A 23,058-nucleotide genomic window follows, 5' to 3' on the forward strand; every position below is an offset into this window, starting at 1 on the left:
TGACTCTCAGATGGTGTATGAGGTAGGTTGGTTCTAGAAAGAATGTGGGATAGAAGCACTTCCCACACCTTGAAAAAGTTATAAATACTCTAGTACTAAAACAAGAGGTTTATTAATATTTTAGTACTCATAAGAGCTCTGGACCTGAGGCTCCAGGAAAAATATAATAACAGGGAAAAGGAAAAGCATTTGAGATAAATAAAGTCCATTCCCACAGGTACCGGACAGTGTAGCATGGCCCCACGGGTAGACCTGGCAAAGAGATAAAAGGATTACAATAGGCAGCATGTGCTGAGTATCTACCCTGTGCCAGGCACTGTTTTCTGTGTTTTTCATGAGCCATCCAATTTAATATTCCCAGCACCCTCTAGTTGCATCCCTTTTTCTCTGCACCTCTTTGGGCTGGGGTGAGGAATCACGAAGATAATACGCATAAAGGGGTGTAATAAAAAGGCACGGCGAACCCTCACTGCACCTCCTACTTGCTATACTGCTGTTGCTGGATCAAGCAGGCCAAAGGAACAACTTTCCTGTGACCAGGGAGTGAGCCCCTTTGTGAATTTGCCCCAAGTCCCTACATTTGCCCATAGCCTTCCTCAGCTTCCAGTTTTCGTTCTCTTTTTTGTGGCAGAAATGGAATTGGCAGGCTTGACATCTAAATGCATACAGCTCCACGATAAGCATCGTTCAGGCCAGGAATATGGGAGAAGCCGCACACACATCACTGATCAGCAGATTGGAAATAACTGAAAAAAGATGTGGGCGTTTCCAAAGGGGAGCAGAGACAGGATAGGACAGTGCTTCAGAGCACAGGCTTCGGAGTTGGGTCGCACGGGGCTAAATTCTAGCTCTACCACTTACTAGACAAGTTCCTTGACTTTTCCATGCCTCACATTCTTTATCTATCAAATGGGAATACTACTACTCTTCATAGAGTTGCTGGGTTATTAACTGAGTTGGCAGATCAGTTCTCAAGGCACGGTAAATAATTATGTGTCTGCTATTATTACTATTTTTGCTGAAAAAATCAGGTTGTTATCTGTAATCAGACTTGTATATTAAGCTTGGTCTGGCCCTGCATTATTCAATAGCTCCATGTGGCTATTTATATTTACATGAATGGAAACATGGAGACTATGGATTCTGGGAAACAAACTGAGGGCTTCAGAGGGGAAGGGGATGGGGGGATGAGTTAGCCCAGTGATGGGTATTAAGGACGGCACATATTGCATGGAGGACTGGGTGTTATACACAAACAATGAATCAGGGAACACTACATCAAAAACTAATGTACTGTATGGTGACTGACATAATAAAAATAAATCAAATAAAATCAAAACACTGATGTAAACAAAATGTAAGAGATTAATTTTTCTGAAAAAAAGAATGAAAACAAAATATAATTAAAAATTCAACTTTTTAGTTGTAACTAGCCACATTTCAAGTACTTATGAGCCACATGTGGCCTGTGGCTGCTGTATCAAATAATTTGGATACAGAATACTTCCACCCCTGCAGAAGGTTCTATTGGACAGTGCTGGTAGACTCAAGAGACATTCATAAATACAGGTTCTTACATTTTTTTTAAAAGATTGTATTTATTTATTTGACAGAGAGAGAGAGACAGCCAGCGAGAGAGGGAACACAAGCAGGGGGAGTGGGAGAGGAAGAAGCAGGCTTCCAGTGGAGGAGCCTGATGTGGGGCTCGATCCCAGAATGCCAGGATCACGCCCTGAGCCGAAGGCAGACGCTTAATGACTGAGCCACCCAGGCACCCCAGGTTCTTACATTTTAAAATGTTAGAAATGAAGAGATGTGCCATCCATGTCACATGTTAGAACAAGAGATCAGTTGGAGGAGGAAGCAGGAGAAGGAAAAGGGCATGGATGTCAAAACCTCATCATGTGGATGAAACAAGAATTCAAGGTGGATGGGTGTAATTTAAAGCAATCAAGATGCCAGGAGAGGAATGACAATATTGACACAACCATAACAGGAAGAGGGAGGGGGAGAGGTGTAAGATGGTGAAGCGAGCTAAAGCTCCATGTATGACAGCAGGGAGTCAAATAATCTCTAAGATCAATAAATCAAGAAATAGCAATGTAAGAACAGTACCTGGAACTATGGTGATAAAAACAAAATTGTTTCAAGGATCCCTTCTGGGTTCAGGGATTAAGGGTGGAAAGGGGCAGGACAGAGAACTGTTGTTTCTTAAAAAATTATAAGTGTCTGTACTATTTAATTTTTAACCCTACATATATTTCTTTCATAAAAAATTACTGACAAAAAGAACAAAACGAATGGTAGAATTTTCAACACTTGAGTGGAGAAAGGCATTTTGCAGGAAGAATGTGCCTCCTCTAGAGTAACTTCTTCAAGGTTTTTGGTTGACCAGGAACATGATTCTGAGATATGTCCTCTACAAAGGCAAAAGCAAAACCTAGCAAACCCCACCCCCCATTCCATAATCTGGATGCTCTAAGTGCATCTTGGGAAGATGAATACATTGTTAGTGCCAACTGAGGGACTGACTGCCTGGGGGAGACAGAATGTACCAGTGGGTGGATGTACTGGGACTCTGTGTGCGGGTGAGCAGTTGAGCAAACCTCAGTGGCTCCTGCTTGGGGCCAAGTGACGATTACAGTGAAAGCCCCTTACAACACTTTTAGAGGACTGGAGAGAAACACAACCCTTGAAGTATACCTGCAATCATAGAGAACATAATGGATTCCCTGGCTCTGTCACCTAGGGGCTGAAACGTCTTCTTTGCTGGCCGAAGATCAAGGGTGTTTCTGGCCAATTATGAAGTGCAGTACCCACATAAGCACCACGTAAATGCTACATAGAGAACATACGTCATGAGGCCATGTTCTCTTCCTTTCCTTTTTCAAAGGGCTGGAGTTTATAAATGCTGTTTTTGCAGATGTGGGAGCTGTGACACCAAAAATGTTTTATGGGAGGCTCACCAGGTGGCCATGGCTCAGAAAAATGATCGACTGGCTTTCCAAATCTGGTGCACATTTGAAAGAAAAGACTTAAACACTGAAATGTTTAAAAATAAGGTTTCCCTCAGTTGCTTATAAATAGAACCAGTGTTGGAAAAAATTTCAGATAATAAAATGTGAATATTGGAGTCCAAGTCTGGACTCTCCTGCCATCTCAAATACTGGCTGTGTGAGTTTGGGAAAAACCATTGCTCAGTTTTCTCATAGACCACATAGAAATGTCAAATATTTGATATATATAGTCATATACAAAACCACGGACACATTCACCGATGACTGAATGCCCAACTGACACCATCTATGTGATGGTTCTAACAACCTGCATCTCATTTTACAACTGAAGGTACTGTGGCTCAGAGTGGTTAAATCGCTCTCCTCAGGGAACACAGCTAAGAGCTAGGATTTGAACCCAAGTGGGTCTAACTTCCAAGGATCTGCTACTATATTACACTGCTCTAACCTTACTCACAAGATAATTTCCCAAAGTCTGAAGATCAAATCCAGATGATGACTGTGGAGATACTCATGATGATATTCACCTATTACCACAAATGAGACCTCGTATATAACTATCGTGTAACCATCATGCATATTCTGAAATGACCTCTGAGGACGGCTGTAGAGCTTCTGAGGGGCTGGGGGAAGGTGGGAGAAAGCCTAGGCTTTCCTGGAAAGTATGCTTACGCGAGAACAGGAAAACCTCGAGCTAGAGGGCTGCTGGTTGATTGCACGGCTTCTGTGCATGTTCATAAATATTGATTGTGATTAAACTATTATCATAGTAATGAGGGTAATAATGCCTCCTACAGCCCATCCCACCACACTACTCGAAGTCCCTACCTTTCATTAAACAAAGAGCTGCTGGCACTGCTGGGGAGCTGGGCAGGAGGCAGGGAAATGATCTCTATTAAGCAAAAGCTTCTGTTCCGGGCACTGATTACGAGCCGTAGCCTCATTAACGACAATTGTTCGTCTCTCCTGTTGCTCAGGGTACTGTGCTCCCAGACTGGGTCCAGGAAGTGTATGTTCTCATCTCTCTTCCCCCCTGGGGCTTCCGAACAGATGCCCGATTGAAGGAGACATGTTTTTCCTTCCAGTTTCCCTCATTTCTGTCCCAATCCTTCATTCCCAGGGAGGATTTCTGCAAGGCTCCAAGGCTCCTTCAAGCCTACCCTTTTAATGATGACTTAACAATGGCTGCATGCTTATTATTTGCCTGGCATAAGGCTAAGCGCTTTACAAGTAATTAACCCTCACGATGGAGGGCATGATGATTATTAATATCGATGGATGAGGAAACTGAGCTCAGAGAGGTTTAACAACTTCCTCAAAGACGCACAGCTGGCAGCAGTGTGTAGCTTCCTCAGAGACACAAAGCTGGTGTCAATACGGGTGTATCAGACTCCAGGGTTTGACCTCTTCACGATGCTGTACTGCTTTTCCGTTTGTCTCTTTACATGGCATACTCTCATTTTAGGAGAAACTTGGAAGTACAAACTGAAAAGCTTTAGTTTTATAAATTCTCCAAGCAGGTACAAAGGCTTATTTTTATTCCAGCATGAGTGCGGGCCTCTGTCCATCTCTGGCATTTTTGGGTTTTGCTCTGCCTTCGGAACACCTCTCAACACTGAGAAGTCCAACAAAACAAAAGCTGAAAAGGGCGAGCACCAGGCCTTTCTCGTGTCTCTCTGGCTTCTGCACGGCCTTGGTGCTAAGCAAAGGAGGGCCCTGCTGTCATGACTGAATAGTCCTCTTTCTGCACGAGGGGATCACCTGTTAGCCCGTTGCCCTCCCCTTGTCCCCCAGCTGCCTCAGCCTGAACTCGAAGGTGCAGATTGTTTGCGTCACCACTGCCAGTGATAGTTTGTCCAGCAGAGTCAGTCTAGGTCTGGTGCACATGGAGAATTCTTTTTCCTCTTCTTTTTCCTCATCTCAGGTAAAGAATGGGGACAACAAAAAAAATGGACGAGGGGCAAGGTCTGGGTTCTGTGTCTAATATGTCTAGATGTTGAAGTTATTTTCATTCTCTGGTCTCAGTTTACACAACTATAAAACGGGGCAGTGAGAAGGTATCACAACCTCCCAAACTTCCGGGCATCAACACCACCTTCCTGACTTCAGCTATGGCCCAGGTGCTGCACTATACTTACTTCTATACTTAACATTCTTCTTTAAATTGCCTCACTTTTTAAATACTTAATTATAAAAAGAAAATGTACATCACTGCCCTAAATGGAAAATCAATATCAAGATACAATCAAGAGGAGAAGGAAGTAAGAGTAAAAGTACACACAATATAAATAAAAATAACATCATTACATTCTAGGTAGACATAATTGCCTGCAGAGGGAACTGAGCCCAAGACCTGCTCCCTCTTTCTCTCTTTGTTACACATGAAGATTTGCAATTTTAGAGAAGTGTGTGAGATGGATAAGCACTCAGTGGAAACTTACCCCTTCATATAAAGATAAAGATGAAAATGAAATTAAAAAGGGGATCGTTCTTTCACAGTGGAACTGGTGTTATTTAATGCAGCATTTTTGTGGCATCTAACACCATCTCAGGTACCATGTGGTACATCTCTGGTGCTTGGAAAATACTCAGGGATATGTAGAAAGGAAGGAGGAGGAGAAAGAGGAAGAAGAGGGAGGGAGGAACCACCCTGTCTGGCAGCACGTGCCAATTCTGTGGTGCAAACAATTGCACCATGGTCCATTTCAAGCTGCCAGTGGGACATCACAAAATGCAGAGATGGAAAGAGATGTGGAGAAGTGGCGCTCACCAGGAGGGAGAAACTGAGCAGACACAGCACATCACTGCAAAAACACTGGATCAGAAAACCTCAAAAGTTCCTTCGGTTGTATGCACTCTAGATAGTAACTTCCAGACAACGAGAGCTAAGATCTTAAAAAAAAAAAAAAACTTTCTATTTTTTACAACATCTAGTTTAGTAATCTACGTATAGCAGTCATGGAAAACATGGTGGCAGATCAAGTAATTGGTCCTACTACTCAGGACTCAGGGACTATAAGCATAGTAAGAACCATAATAATAACATCAGCTAACAAGTGTCAGATGCTTACCCCATTCCAGGTACATAACAGTTCTCATTTAATTCTAACAACATCATGGAATAGAGGTCTTATGATTGGGCCCATTGTATAGGTCAGTAAAGTAAGGTCAGAGCTTAATTAACCTGTCCAGGATCATACTCCAGTAAGCGGCAGAACCGGACAAACAAGTAACCTAGGTGTATGTTGAAATAAACCTGATTCAACCTAAAATAAACATGGGGAATGGGTTATTCACTTCTAGTTAACTGAATATTTTGATTAATAGGTATTCTAGAAACTGTGTAGGAATGAAAAATTCTGGAAGAATGAAAACACTAACGGGACACCTGGGTGGCTCAGTCCGTTAAGCATCTGACTCTTGATCTCAGCTTGGGTCTTGATCTCAGGGTTGTGAGCTCAAGACCCGTGTTGGGCTCCACCCTGGGTGTGGAGCCTACTTAAAAGAAATAAGAAATAAAATAAAATAAAATAAAATAAAATAAAATAAAATAAAATAAAATAAAACACTAAACGCTAAAATACATTAAACTTAATGGAAAACATCTCTGATGAGTCAGAATTTTGAGTACAAGGATGTGCCGAAATGGAGCTGTAGAGAGTTTTGGTTGATTCTGTGATGAATAGTGACTTCGGTTGCTGAGAAGAAATGATTACTATACTAAAGACCGACCAGGTGAGAGAATAGTTAGAAGTGCTAGGATCATTTAAACCTTCTTACAGGTTGAAGTTGAAGGTAAGGCTAAGGGCTATTTACTGGGCATCCACAGCATGCCAGGTGTCCTGCCGGGTGACTGCGCACTGTAGTTGCAATCGTCTTGTCAGCTCTCTGAAAGAGGCACCAGCACCCCCACTCCACAGATGAAGAGACTGAGGCTCACAAATGGTCACTAACTCACCCACATTTCTGTTAGTCTGGGCTTCACAATCATCTCTCTCCCTCCAACTTTCTGGTGATAAGCCTCCCACTATATGTGGTTCAGAGGTCAGGGCGGCATTTCTAACTTTTAATTTCAGAGCAATTATTTTGTGTTTGAAGCCCCATCTGTATTCATTAGGTATTTCTTTCATAGCTGACATTCCTGAGACCTAGTCACTCAGCACCTCAGTCTGGAGAAAATACTGTGTCTGTCTTATATTTGTTTGTTTACTAAAGAACATTAAGGGAAATGGTTAACTCTGGATGCTTCCTTTTTTCTTCTGAAAAGCGTCTGCAGGGCTGCTTCGGACAGCAGGTATGTTAATTGTCAACTACGTTTTCAAGGCATGAACTGGAAATGAGGATGATGTCCTACTAGGTGATAAATTTATCTGTCATAAACCCCAAAGTGGATGTCAAGTTCTGAACCGTTGGGGAAGGGCTGATGAAAGAAGTCAGTCGAAGGCATGGCAGATCAGTGCTTTACGGTTCTTGAATGTTTCAGAGCACAGTGGTTTTTGTTTTTTGTTTTTTGTTTTTGGTCAATGTGAGCAAACTACATTAGACAGAATAAGTCTTGCCTTCCAATGGTGGCTCAAAGCTTCAAAATCAGACTACAAAGCCAACATTTCTGGTAACAGTAGTCAGTCTCTCTGTGACCTCTCTTAGCTTCTCCAGCTGAATCAGTTTTGGATAATGTCCATTGTAAGCCCTTAGATCCCATCACCACAGGCAAGTTCCTTCATCATCAGGCTCAAGACCAGCTGTTCCTTTACGCCATGCCTGTCCTTCTCCTCCTTTTAGTCTGGCCTTTCATTGAGTCACAGTGGACTTCCAGTTCCCAGAATGTACTAGACCTTCCCTTTCTCCTCTGTGTCTTTGTACCCTGTGCTCTTCCTTCTCTTCTTTGCTATCCATTAGATTTCAGCTCATTTCCTTCATGGCCTCCCAGAGGAGGTTGGCTACCTTCAGGCTATTGTCCCATTGCATCAGCTACTTCTCCCTCTCTCTGGGAAACTGCCATATGTGTAAATTACTTGTTGAGAATGTATCTGCCTCATGAGAATATATACTAAGAGGCACTACCCCTCTTCCTCATTGCTATGCCCTCAGTGCCTAGCATCAAGTAAGTACTCAACAAACATGTGGAATGAAGAAGTAGTATGAAACTGAAGATTATATGGAAAGCACAGAAGCAACGAGGGGTTGTGAACGTCTTCTATTCCTTTGGTGTTATTGCAAAACAGTTGGCGGGTAAATTACTTACAAAATATTATTGCTGGTAAGATGTGAAAAAAATAGAGGACTCTTCCTTAGAAATGGATTCAGTAAGTGGATGGTTCCTGGAAGAGTTGCTAATTGATCTCATTCATGAGTTTCTCTGCTTCTATGGAGAATACCATTCTGGAGATGATAAAGGAGTAAATCTAAGGTGGAGTCTTAGAACTCGGATGACTTTGGACAAATAACTTCTCTCATCTGTAAAATGAAGATAATAATCGTGTCTACTGCATAGGATGATTGGGAGGATCAATGAGGAAATGCATGTGAATCACTTAGCACAGCATCTGATGCACAGTAAATGTTCAGTGAAGGTCAGCAATTACCACCATGGTTGGTGCTTCTGTCCAAGGCAGGCACCTCCACTCTGAAGGAAGCCAACTGACTTGAATCACATGGATTCAGCATCTGATAATCTGCTGATGTTACCCTCTGAGGGTAGAGTAAGACCTCTCTGTCTATACCGCCATCACCAAACCACACTATAAAAAGCTATCTCTTCCACGCTGGGCATTCCCTGTAGCCAAAGCAAAAATGGGACGTTATCAGAGATCACACTAATAATTATGAACCCTCACCCCACTCTAAAATTTGAACTGCTTCCTGACCACAATGTTCTGGGGACAGAAGTGAATTCCTTTGATCCAGTTCTGGCTTTTGACCAAAGTGGCAGTCTTGTTCTTTGGCATGACATCAAGAGCTCTGCCCAAAAGCAGACTATGCTGCTGCTGATCTGCACTTAACACCAGCCCTGGTCTTAGATTCTAGCAGGAAGAAGCATTTTCCACTTTGTTTCATTTCTAAGTGGCAAAACAATTAAAATGCTAGCAAAAGGGAAAAAAGGGTGAATGTGGGTGACTTGAGACCTAGGAGATTGGACATATGGTGGGGTTTGGGCCCCTGACAGTTCTGAATGAGGCTTTATCCCGCCTGTCCTAAGTGGCTTCCATTTCCATCGTGACCATCTCAAATGGACTGGCTTGATGGGGGAGTCTTGAGTGAATTCTAGGGGCCTTGAGAGGATTTGAGGTAATTATTCTGTCTACAAGGGGAGTGGGTGTGGGCCCCTTCTACATTGTCACTCCTCCTTGGAGGCCCCAGAGTTTATGGGAGAGAGTACGCTGGTCAAGCTGGAGGGCTTAACCTCTCTGAGCCTCAGTCTGATCTCCTGCACAGGAGCGTTGCTGGAATGGCAGTGTTCAGAGGATGCAATAAGAAACATGTATTTAAAGCGCTTAGCCCTGTGCCAGGCACGTAGCAAGTGCCTAAAGAACAGGAGCGCTTGCTCCTGTCGCTATTTTAGACTTCTGAATTCATCTAATAAAACCATCGTCATATTACGCCACAGGGAGTGAAAAGCCAAAGTGTGGTCCCAAGTTCCAGGTCACAGAGCTCCCGGGTAAGGGGCAGGGCTGGAACCCCATCCCAGGTCTTCCCACTCCTGGGCTGTCTTTGTGCTGTACGCCCCTGGCTCTCAGGACTCATTCGGCTCAGCGGAGCTTTTCAAGACCTCACCGTTCAGGGGCCTTCCACATTGCCCCCTTCAATCGAGTCTCCACCCCCAACATGTGCTCAGTCTCTAAATCCTGTCCATGTTCCTTCCAAAATACCCTGCAGAAATGCCCCCTACTTTCCTGCCACCTCATCATTGTAATTGCTGTTCTGTATAGAAGAGTTTCCCCTCTTGTCAGCCACGGCTGACCCCTCTTAGTTTCAGCCCATGTCTTCTCCTCAGAGACCTTCTGTGACCGTCCTTGCTGAAGCAATGCTACCTCCATCTCCTTTCTCTCTCTCTCCCTTTCTTTCTAGTTTGTGGCCTGTATAGCACTCCCCCATCCTTTAATTTTTGTTCCTTTTTTATTGTCTGTCTCTTTACCAAAATGTAAGCTCCAAAAGAACGGAGAACGTGTCTTCCACTCATTGCTGTGTTGCCAGCAACTAGCACAACGCATGACACATAGGTGCCTGGTAAATACATGTTGGGAGAATGAATGAATGAGTGAATGAATGAATGAGTGGATTCCAGAACTAGCATATTTATTAACACCTGGATAGGACCAAGGAAACGATTTTAATTTGTTTGGAGAGAGACCCAGGTACCTGCTTTGTCCCCCTTCCTGGCCTCCTAAAAGAACACTGTGAGGCTACCCACCAGACAAGGACCCTTCCAGGCAGGCAACCCACACAAAAGCACATCTTGCAGTCAGGGGAAATGGGAGGATAGTTGCTAATCGCGACTTCCAACTGGGCTGATCTTTCCAAAGTTCGAAAGGCTCCTGCCTCCAGAAATCCCAGGCTGCTCCTGCTGCTGAGGCTGGGGAGGGAGGAGAGGAGGGGTGCGCCTGGACGCCTCTCGGGCTGGCACGAAGAAGCCACATCTCCTCCTCCCTCCTCCCCCCAGCTCCTCTCCAAGAGAGGAAGCAATGCAGATGGAGACGAGAAATAAATATTCCTGCCTGCTCCGTGCCACTGCAGACGTTTTCCAAAATGTCTGGCTTGGACCATGAAATCAAGCCCACCCAGGAAAGGAGGCACTCAGCGGGAGAAAGAGGGGGAAAGGGTGGCATATTTGTCGATACTTGTCAGCTTTCTGGGGGGCACAGCACATGGCTCATACTTGGCAGCCCTGCTGAGGTGGGGACGTGGTAAGTGCACAGTAATACTTGAAGAATTGAATCAGAAATGGGAGCAGAGTTAAGGAAATCCTGCCAGGGTGTCGGCACCACCTCTCTGCCTTTGTCCAGGGTCCCGGGACTCACAGCTGGCTCTCTCTTCACTGATTTCCAGGCTCTTTCCACAATGCCTGCTGCCCTGCTCAACCCTCTGCCCTCCCCTCCCCTCCACTCTGGTGTAATTAATACAACTGGGCTGCGGGAAGTTTCACAGGCCCACTGAAATTTGGGCAGGAGCTCAGAGTCCACGTGCGGAGATAGATATTCCTGCCACCTCTAAGCACAGCTCGCGTTCTCCAACGCTGGAATACCAGCAGGAGATGAGAACAGAGGCTGCAAATGATAAGTGGGTGCTTTTGGCCATGGGATGGCCAAGTGTGTGGGAGGAGTGTCACTAAGGAAGGGAAGTTACAGGCCCAGCAACAGGCACTGAAGTGTTCTGCCGTTACGGGGACTTCACTAGGCATGCTGTGAGGCTGCAAAATGTCTCAGAAAAGAGATGAGAGCATGAGAATTTCAGCTTGAAAACTCCTGCCTAGGCTATATGAGGTCTTCTTTGTTTCTCACCCTCCTGTGAGAATCCCCCTGGTGTGGTGTCCTCATACTGCTGCCACGGGACCACCTTCCACTAGTTCTACTGGGAAGTCAGTCATGAGGGTGGGGCCCCGGGGGGACTGAATTCTGCTCTATAAAAAGCAGAGGGGCTTTCCTGGTTTGCACTCATTCAAGTCCAGTGCAGTAAAAACACTTGCTCAAAATGAAGACTCGAAGAAAGTGATATCTTTTGTGGGTGTCAGGGGAATGTTTTCCAGAAACGTTGTAGTTAATTCTGCCTCTTTTCACCATTTCCATGACTTCACTGAGGAATGAAAGATTATCTAATATTTCCCACTCAATGTGCCCTGAATCCTTCTTTATGAATCTTCCCCACTCATCTGCCCATCTGCCTTCCAGTGCTAGGCAACTGCCAGCTGAATCCCACTCTCTCCAGGAAGTTGTTTGATGGTGGGGGGAAGCTGGCAGAAGACCTGGCTTCCTATCTCCACTCTGCCCATTGCTGTGTGACCTTAGACAAATTACTTCCCCTCTGGGGGCCTTGGTTTCTTTGTTTGTCAAAGGAGTGGCTGGATAGGTATCCTTTCAGCTGGGATGCATGATGGATGGTTCTACAGAGAGCTATAGGATAGATTTCCTATTGTCACCATCGTCTATCCCACCCCACCTTTACCACTAAATTCCAGGGACTGGGGCTATCACACCTATGGGGTTGGGTTCATTCCTCATATCTGGAAGTTTAGAGCTGCATATTAAAACAAGCTGGATATGTGGATACACGGATGCTGCCTGGATTTGTTTTAAATGTTTTCTGTCTAGATTTCCCCTAATTTCCAGAAAATCTAACGCATGGGAAATACCCAAAAAAGGCATATTAAAGGAGAACTTGTGTGCATGTGTTTGTGCTGTATAATAATCATGTTAGTCATCTTTCATTAATGATAGCCACCATTTATTGAGGCCTGCTTCTTGTGAGGACTATGCTATGCTCTTTCTCTTACATTATAATCTTCACAACAGCTCATCATAGAAGACATTATCCACTCCTCACTCCCATACATCACAGTAGTCGGCCACCATTAACACACGTATGCACAAACGCAAACCAAAATTACACCATAGCACCCCATCTCCAAAGCCAAAACCAAACCGAAACAAAGCTGAGGCTCAGAGACGTTGAGACAGCTACTGAAGATCACAAAGCTGGTCAATATTGGCAATGAGATTTGAACCTGGTTCCGCTAGATTCCAAAGATGATGATGTACTATCCCCAACCCTGTGCTGGACCTTGTCTTGGCATTCAGTGCCTTTCTAGGAGATTCTTCATACATTAAGGCTGTTTTAAAGACCCAGAGATAATAGGACTTAAATTGATTGCCTTTCCTACGGCACTGTCAGAGGAAAACTGGTCTCAGAGCCAGCAAAAACACTGCTATCAGAAATGGCAGGAAAAGATGCAGCTGTCATAGCCACCGAGCACAAGAAGGGTGGGAGAACCAGACCCCCAAAGCAGCTCAATCCCAGTGACCATCTCCATTGGTCATTTACCCACAGAGGATTAGGCTGGCTTCTGCCCACAACCAAACTCACTTCTATGCCTGTACCCAATTCTGGCAAAGAATTAGAGCCCCTCACAATTTGTACAGACTCCATCATCTGCTCCAGAGGTTGTAAACTCCAGTGTTCCCAAGCCCAGGCAGGTACATGAATGAGCAAAATAGCCAGGAGGACACTACAGGAAACTGGCAAACACATGTCTGGTCAATGGGGACCACTGTGACTCCACTCCAGCAGACGGCTGCTATGCATGTATATAGGCCCAGAGCTGCTAACTGTCTCCTTTATAAAGAAAGCCTGGAATATGGACATCCCTGCAAATTTTCTCGGTTTTTAAATGTAGGCAACTAATTCAGTTAAGAAAAGTGTACCTGACACAGTGAGGACCAAATAAAACATATTTAAAAGCTCTGTCTGACCTGAAGGTCTCTTTTTGCAACCTTTAAAATTAATTTTCCTCATTTACAGATGGGGAAATGGTAGCCCAGAAACATGAAGTGATTTGTCTGAGATAGCTAACATGGGCTCAGGCCAGCAACTCTCTTTTGGATACATACATATAGAGACATATGTGTGTGTGTGTGTACATACATATACATACATACATATTGTATATTCACAAGTGAAATAGAAATGATTTTGGATTACCTGCTGTTGTGAAATGTCCTGCTAATTCTCCTAATGTTATTATACATTGGCAGTTGACCTTAATTAACATACTTATACAAACCCAAACCAAAGTGACACATTGGCACTCCACCCCTAAACCCAAACCCAAGCCCAAACTAAAACAAAAACCAGGCAAGAAAGAAGCTCTTTACTTACGGTAAATGACAAAAAAGAAGAAAACAAAGTCCCTTCGTCATATCTGGATAATTTTGCCAGTACTCCTTCCAAGATAGTAACGAACTAGTAAAACAGCAAAAAAGAAGAATTATTATTTCACACTCTAATTGTTCACATTAAGGCACAACATTTCCCAATCACACAGAGACTAGCAATGAATGACCTCGCTCAGTTTTGCATTCTATTATTTGATTCCCGCTTTTGGGGAAAGGAATAGATTGCTTTCACATAGAAATATTTGACTTATCCGGCTTTCTCTTCATTATTATGTGATTGCAAATATAGAGTGTTACAGAAGTACAAAGTGACAAAATATTATTGAGTTGCATACAGCATGCGATAATATTAAACGCACTTTTCAAAATCCAAAACTGCGCAAAGCAGTTTTTACGTTACATATTAGCACTACATTTAATCCAATCTATTTTTATTTGTATTTTATCAGTAATTTGGGGGAAACAGAAGTTTAGCACTGGCAAATATAAATGTCTTCCCATTCAGCATTACTTAGTTAAAATTCTATAATTCATGAGGGTGACTGAAATAGCTTTATCTGACTTTTATGTTTTATTATGACTCTCACTGCATGTGAAACGAGGGGAAAGGGGGTTTTCAGGATGGCAGAATTCCTTATTACCGTTTAACTTTCTGTTTCTAAAATCTAACTTTGTCAGTGCTGAAAAACAAAACAAACATTTTCCACATAACCTAGTGCAACGTCTGGGGACAATTTCTTATTAAGTTAACACATGCCACTTCATCCATTCATCTTCGCACGGCTTGCAATCACCAGAAAAAATCATTCTGAGCTGAGCTTGGATGATGTACAATCTTGTTTCCTGAGAGATACAAGTATCCAGCTCAACTTTTTAACGTGTTACATTTTAATGGAAATGCAGATATAACAAAGTGATGTTCACAATGAAACATTTCACCTGAAGCTGAAGGTTACCTTTGCAACCAAGAGTGTTATCATTTCTTTAACAGTTTCTTCAATTAGTTCATCTATTTTTGAATGGTATTGATGCTAAAGAACACAGAAAGACAAATATTAGCATGTTGGGGAGGTGATGGCATTGCATCCGTCAGTAATTTTTAGACAACACAATTTATAAATAAAGCCTGGCCTGCAGACCCAGTTTATTTCCATACTCCCAGAAGCAGCTGTAAGATTCTGACTCCAGGTCTTTGATGAAGAGAGATCTGAGGTTCTTAAAAAAATTACCAGCCACATGGTTCCTCACCCAGGGTTTTTGATGGCTTTGATATGTGTAGATACATACACACGATTACAAATAGCACGCATGGATGGCTTCATGGCCTAGTGGTGTGTGGATCTGGAACTTACAAAACAAGATATCACAATAATTTAATATAGGGGATGAAAAAGTTCTCTTTGGAAAACTGCTGGGGGATGTGGCTCAGAATTTGACTAAGACATGGTGACTGATTTTGCAAAAACTGTTCTGAAACCCTCTGATACTTTGGGTTCATGCCCCAGAGCCCACTAGTTCTATCTCTAGATGTTGACTGAGTGCAGTGGCAAAGTGTCATTTTCTGAACCCTTGTGGCAGCCGCTCGTTTTCTCTATTCATGGAAAAGCAGACCCAGGTTTAGAGCCTCCACTAAGACTCCTTTTAAGTTTTTCAATTTCTCTAATGGCCACTGTCGATTAAATTTAAATAGTAATGTGAAAACAAACCCCCACACAAACAAAAATCTGCTGTAAATGCCAGGAAAAGAGGAAAAGCAATTTCAACAGAAAATACTGTATGCCAGTTCCTTGACATTTATTAGATCATTTCAGTATCCATTTGAATTATTCCGTATTCCTTAATAAAAAATAACAATGCAAAACATTGCTATTTGGAAAGGAAAATGCACTTACCCACTCTTTAGCAAACTTTCAGAAGGATGATTAATTAGGAATAGAAAAAAAAAGGAACAGTGCAAATAAAAATTAGGACAAAAGGACATATGAGAAAATGAAAATTAAACCATTCAAAAAGCTATGAAAACATACAGAAATAATAAGCCATGGGAATGTGGTTTGATATTCTGATAACTGGCAATCAGAATTAGTGAAAGTAAGTGAAGGGATGTGAATTAAGTTATTCAGTAAAAGTCACAGGGGAATTTCATCTGTAATTGTTAAGACCTGGATAAAGTCCCAGTGCAAATTTGGGAAGTTATGTCACCTAAGAAAATATATAGTTCAGTTTCCTCATCTGTAAAAAAACAGATAATACTACTAACCACTCAGGACCAATGGGTAGGGTGGAAAGGGAAGCCAGTGCAAACACTAATTTTGGAAAGAGAATGAGCAAACCCCCCTTTGAAGATATTTAGCAGGTCTGTTCTTCTATTATTATTATCATTATCACATTATTATTATTATTATTATTATTATTATTATTATTATTATTTAAAAGCCATTTCCTGGTGGTCCTGTTCTCAGACTCACAGATCCACTGTGAGGATTAGGTGAGGATCAGATGTGAAAACATCTTGTCAACTATAATTGCAATTCAAATACTATTTGTTCAAGCTCATAAAGCAGAAGATAATGGTAAGGAGATATGGTCTTAATGTTCAGTCCTCCCATTTTAGTTCCCTTTCAGTTGATTAGAGGAAAAACAATAAACCAAATGGTCCATGTTGTGTAGTCCTGATGAATCAGAACCCACTTCAGCTCTACTGCTAGCTTCACGAAGGGATTTACTAGTAAGTGGCATAAACCTGAAGCTAAATGCAAAAACTATCTGCAGAATTCTGTGCTAGAAACACAAAGAAAGATGTCAGAGCAAAAGAATTCAGGAATATTGACAGGGTTCCAAATTCATTTTTAGGTCTTGAGATAAGATCCAGTATCACATGCTTACTTTCCTCCTCATGTGACTGCCTCGCTCTGCTTGATTTTCTTTGGATTACTGTAAATGATTCATGTTTATTAAATTAATTATGAGATTCAACTAACTCAGAAAAGCAAGTTGTAGGCAAAATAATACAATCTGAAATATTAAACGAGGGGCTTCTAACCAAGCAAAGAACATCACTGAGAATAGAAACATTCTCTTGAAAAACTTGGCTGAAATGGCAAGCAGCGCCAAGAGCGGTTTTTTTCCACGCACCGGGAAAGATACAGGCTCTTTGTCTGAGGCGTTAGTAATGTTGAAATCTTGAAAATCAAATAAGTTTTCTCTTCACAAGTGGGGGGAACCTCAAACCTTTTCATTCTGGAAGGAGTCCAAACGGAAGGATATGGAGATGTGGTGGGTTAATAGGAGCCTCTTTCTGCCTTCAATTTTTCCATGCCAAACTTGGTCCTGACCTCTCCACAGAGAGTCCCACTGTGTCTCCTTTTCACTCTATGGAAATATGATGATCTCCACTCCTGTTTGCATTTCTTTTTTTCTGTCATGAAAAAGTTGTTTTGATCTGATTATTCTGCCTCCTACTTCCGGAGGAAATTTGAACATGTCGATCTCTGTTGGTCTATTTCCTCATCTACTTAGCGGGGCTAAGAATGACCCGAGAATACAGGAATCATATTCACCTAACACAGTAGTGAAACAATGCATGGAAATATGGTTTAGAAACTAAGAAGTGCTATATAGCAGTATTACTACTACTATCATTAATTGGTTAGCACAGTGGTTCCATGTGTGTTTCTTTACATTTCTCTACACCCAGGTAAAATCTATGTATAATCCATTGTATGTAAATTATAATCTGAATTAAGTAAAGCCTACTTTGGGAAAGATAATACAGCAGGGTAACATGTACTCTGCTTATCATGCATTAAAGCAGTAAACATGAAAGCAGTCCCCATTTCTATACGAGGAAGTACAAAATGTATGAATTTCTTTTACCAGAGTCTCCTGAGACTCATTTGATCAACTAGCTTTTCTGGGGCAATAGTGAGCACTCCACCTTTGCTCTGCTCTTTCTGGGGAGATTATCTGCTCCATGCACATGTGAAACCCCATGAAGGGGTATAAACACTACGGGGGCATTTTTTTAGGTACCATCCCCGCAATAAGATAATCTTGTCGCAAAGTCTCCTGCAGTCAGATGGACTATCCAATTCCATCTGCATCTTAATATGGGTACAAAGAAGGATCCTTCCTATTTTTGCATTTTCCAGTTCCCTCTCTGGGAGTCACTGGATTGGCTTGACCCTAATAATAATAATAATAATAATATCCATAAATTACATTCTGGGGCACTAGATCATGATCATAGCAAGGGAACTCCTAATCTTCACTGGTATGGAAAGTTTGGGGAGTTCACTTCTGCTTCTGATGAGCTAAGCTGCTGCAAATTCACAATCACTTTGTAAAAATCATTCCGCTTGACTTCCTGTACTGCACATTTTGCCTTGTCATGGAACAGATTGTGTGTATGTTGTCTTTCTGTTAAGACCATCTGACCTTGGAAATGAGATGAAAACACACTAGACCAAGTGCGAAACTATTTAATACACAATTTCCTCTCTATTGGTGCTTTGCAAATTTTAATGAAAAAAATAAATATTTAAGATGGAAAAGTATGGTTAACAAATGCTTCAAGAGCTGCCTTTAGATGGGACTCTACCCTGGTGATGAAATTGAGGAAGTGATCTTCAGATGGCAGAATATCATATCACCTGGCCAGTCACTAGTCTAAAACACTTTGAGGGAGTTTGAATCCAGGTGGAAGCAGGTACTACAACTAGATCTACATGTGAGCTTTGTATCTAATGCTCACAGATGAAAACTACACAAAAGCATTGAACTGCTACCTATTCTCCCAATTTCCAGTCATCCTTGAACAATTTCATTTTTACAATTCAGTTGACTTTGGAGATGAATATCCCCATTCTGCAAAATGAGAAAAATTAAGGAGAGACCATTTGCATGAGACTTCCCATTGAAGTTCTACTCAAGGTCATAGCCAGCAAGGTCCCTCAAAGGAAGTATATATTTACAGAAAATGATGTCTGGCTTCATTCTGACTCTGACTATTCTCAGTCACTTGGTATTGTAAGGTCAGCAGAGGCCTCTATTTCCATGAGCTGGTCACATCAGGTGTCTCTGATTCAATTATACTAAGGAGAAATGGCATAGTAGGTCTCTCTAGCGTGGTTTCAGAAACTGGCAGTCTTAGGAAAAGAGCCACAGACTAGAATACAGTATTGGATGAGGAGGTGTGGGGGGGCTCAGGAAAAATGGGAAATGTTTACCAGGTTTAGTCATTGTTTTAACTAAAAAAAGAAGAATACTGAATTATTCGGAAGGAATACATGAAGTTTATTCTACTTTATCAAATAGAACAATGCCCAGAAAGAAGTAGGCATTGCTGCTTAGCCTCAAAAATGGCATATCCAAGACAATGTTCTAATCCGACATCCAGAAATGAGGGAGTTTTATCCTCAGTTTCAACATGCTCCATGTCTCTCCAAGGTTGTGTGTTACATGCTATATCTCTCAGGTGACAAATGATGACAGTAAGGTTGTAAGAGTAAGGGACTTGCTCAAGGTCACAGGGTTTGGCAGTCAAGGTATAGGCTCCATAAGATGTACTTACATTCTTAAGCCAGTAGACAACCTGTTCTTCCAGAAAACCATAACCCCAAGTTTAAGCCAAGGTCATTCTACTGTAGCACAGAAGTGATAAGTGGTAAAGATAAGAGCAGGATCCCCTTGTGACAAAATCAACTTGCTATTTTTCATCATAGATCTCCAGCTAGGGACTACAGTCTGGCCTAACAAGGTCCACAGGTCAACATGAAATGCAAAATTGTGGGAAAGTATTTTTTCCCCTGGGCATTGGTTCCTTAAATTCCATCAAATTTTCAGTGGAGTCTGTGACAGTAACCCTTGCCACCCAACTCCCACTACTCTCCCCAAACCCCAGTTCAAAAAGAAAGAAGTTCAGATCAGAATGACTTGGCTTGTTTGGAAGGATTGCTTAGCATCTGACTAGGTATGTGGGAATTCTTTAAATATGGCCACAATTGAGTCAATCTGAAGAGGGACTGTAAGAGCTGCTGAGGGGAAAGGAGGACAGTCCCTGTGCAACAAGTCTTCCTCATCCTGGAATGCTGTCAGCCTTGTGGAACTCAGTTGAAAAGAACATCTTGGGAAGCTCCAAGGGAAAGAGATAAACTGGACTCCATCAAACTTAAAAAAAAAATGATTGTGTTTTAAGGAATCTACCAAGAAAGTGAAAAAGACAACTGGCAGAATGGGAGAAAATAGTTGCAAGTCATATATATGATAATGGTCTAGTATCCACAATACATATAGAACTCTTTCAGCTAAATAATAAAAAGACAATTTAATTTTTTAAATGAGCAAAGGATTTAAACAGACATTTCTTCAAAGAAGATTTACAAATGGTCAACAGCCACATAAAAAGATGGCCAACAACACTGCAAACAAAATCACGGTGAGATACACTGTACACACACGAGGGCGGCTATAAGAAAACAGATAATAAGAAGTATTGGCTAAGTTGTAGTTTGGCAGTTCCTCAAAAAGCTAAACATAGGGTGACCATATGACCTAGCAAGAGTTGAAAACATAGGCCCACATGAAAACATAGGTCCAGATGAACATGAATGCTCATGGCAGTATTACTTGGAGTAGCTACAAAGTGGAAACAACTCAAATGTCTATCAACTGATGAACTGATAAATAAGATGTGGTAGAGCCATATAATAAAATACTACTCAGTACAAAAAGGAACAAAGTGCTGATACATGTGACAACATGAATCTTGAAAACATGATGTCATATGAAAGAAACCAGTCACAAAAGGCCACATAAGATTCCATTTATATGAAATGTTCAGAATAGGCAAGTCCTTAGAGACAGAAAGTAGGGTGGTGGCTGCCCAAGGCTGGGAAGGGAGGGTTTGGGAATTATTATTCATAGGTCAGGTTTCTTTTTAGGGTGGTGGAAGAGTCTTGCAATTGATTGTGGTGATGGTTGCACAGCTTTGTGAATATACCAAAAACTACTGAATTGTACATTTTAAAAGGGTGCATTTTATGGCATGTGAATGACATCTCAATTTTTTAAAAAAAGAGCTCAAGGGGAGAAAAATTCAGGAGGGATAGAATTTTGGAAAGTCTGAATTCAAAAGGATCTTAATGAATATTAGAGATCACCAAAAGCAGGGTTTTTCAAGTGGGTTCTGTGAAGCCCAAGAGACTTCAGGTGGACAGCGAAGAAATGCAGAGGTGGAAAGGAACATGGTAGCTTGAGCACGGGGCCCCTCTTCCTTGACTCCCTGCCCTTCACTCTATCCAGAGCAGCTCTCATTTTATTTATTTCACATGCTGGTCTTCTTGGTAGGGTCTGAAGAACTGATACTGCAGGCCAAAATAGCCTGAATTAAGTTAGAATAGTGCTATCATTTTACAGATGAGAAAACTAAGGCCCAGCTCATTTCCAGCACAGCCGGGGTAAGAACCCTGGTGGCTGAACACCACACCTGAGCCTTTCTCAGGGGGCTGTCCTTCAGCTGTGAGTCCTAATCTTAATTCCTTTTTGGATACTGAGGCTCCACGCCAATGATTCTCAAACTGTGGTCTCCAGGCCACATCAGCATCAGCATCACTGGGGAATTGGTTAGAAATGCAAATTCTTGGAACACACCCCGGACCTTTCGGACACCCTTGGGGTGAGACCCAACAATCTTGGTTTTGAGAAGCTCTCTAGATGAGTCTGATGCTCACTGAAATCTTGAGAACCACTGCTCTAGGTCACTCACATGCAGCACATGGAGCCGTGAAAGAGAACCGAGGGCCCCCTGCATCTGCCCCTAGTGCCCAGAACATGACCCCTGAGCAAATGTCCCTCTAAAGAAAGTCAGTCGGGAGCAAACACTAATAGGGGTGGCTGAGGAAGCCGATTAGTGGGGAAAGAAGGTTGGAGATGATGTTGCCAGGAAGAGAACACCACCAACCCACATTTAAAAATGGAAGGTGCCGATAAGAGAAAATAAATAACGAATAAGGAGCAAATATAATTTAGTAAGAATTCTGAGCATGTAAGGCTGGTATCGAAAGATCTGATTTAGGAGCAATTTATGCCAATTGGCAACAACACGAGAGTTGCCAGAAATGTTTCTGAATTAATTCTAAATTGGTATATGAATATCTAGTTGGCTTGAGGCCATCGGAGAAAAATGATCATGATAGTCTTTAATCAAGCCCGAGTTGCTGCTTCTTTCTCCTTTACATTTTAAATACCACTTTTGAATTGGAAACTTAGCAAAGGACTAACCTTTTGGTCAGGGAAGATTCACAATCAACTCAAACTAAGGAAACTGGGAAGTCTGTGATTTCTTAAAAATTCAGAACCTGCTGGCTGGGGATAGGGTAGCAGGGTGATGCATTATATATCCTGGAGGTTGCTTGATGCAAGAAAGAGAGCCCTCCTGCGGTCCAGATGTTCAAAGTGATAAAATGCACTTCAAATGTGAAAATGACTTGCCCTCTGGCATACAGATCCATTTGAGATACCAGCCTAATAAATAAGGTCATCGCACGTTTTTTGACTTGAAGGAACTTTACGGCCACCCCAACTCCAGCCAAGAATCACTTTCAAGTGACGGGCATTCTCATTAGGACATGCCTTAGAAATTTACTTAACAAACGGATACCAAACATTCATCTGTAGCTTAATCCACAAATGTTAGAAGGATATTTCTGAAACTAGCAGACTAGTGTAGATGGAAGGAATTTGTGAAGTTTTCTTTTACATGATCAATGGAGGGGGAAAAAATCTGTATTTTTTTTTTTTTTACCTCTTGGCCCATTTCCATGCTGCAAAGTTTTGTTGATTGAGCTTTGGCATCAACCATAACATTAAACATGGTGCATATTGACTGTGGGACTCGAAAATCTGTTGATCGACTGGTTTTTTGCAGCTTAACTTCAAATGCAATCCTGGTTCTATTAAAACAAAGTAGGAAAAGACCAATTCAGCATTCATGGCAGCAGGTGGAGGAGACATTTTCTGAGAGGTCAGTGAAAAAGAAAATTGAAGGCTGTAATCAGTTTCAATCGACAATGACTTCACATGTGTTCTTTTAAAAATGACTTTCCCAACTAAGGAAGGCCTATTCACGGAGACAGCCACGGAAACCCTCCCTTTCT

At 42.0% G+C, this 23,058-nt stretch overlaps 1 protein-coding gene across 1 annotated transcript in view; it reads right to left on the bottom strand.

Moving 5' to 3' along the window:
* CADPS (calcium dependent secretion activator) overlaps window positions 1–23,058 on the bottom strand; it is a 499,023-nt gene that overhangs the window by 54,416 nt on the left and 421,549 nt on the right. Inside the window, 3 exon segments of the mRNA XM_034658585.1 lie at window positions 13,887–13,970; window positions 14,860–14,934; window positions 22,707–22,854. Coding sequence (XP_034514476.1) covers window positions 13,887–13,970; window positions 14,860–14,934; window positions 22,707–22,854 — 307 coding nt within the window.

Source organism: Ailuropoda melanoleuca, chromosome 4 (assembly GCF_002007445.2).
Source record: "Ailuropoda melanoleuca isolate Jingjing chromosome 4, ASM200744v2, whole genome shotgun sequence".
NCBI classification, from domain to species: domain Eukaryota; kingdom Metazoa; phylum Chordata; class Mammalia; order Carnivora; family Ursidae; genus Ailuropoda; species Ailuropoda melanoleuca.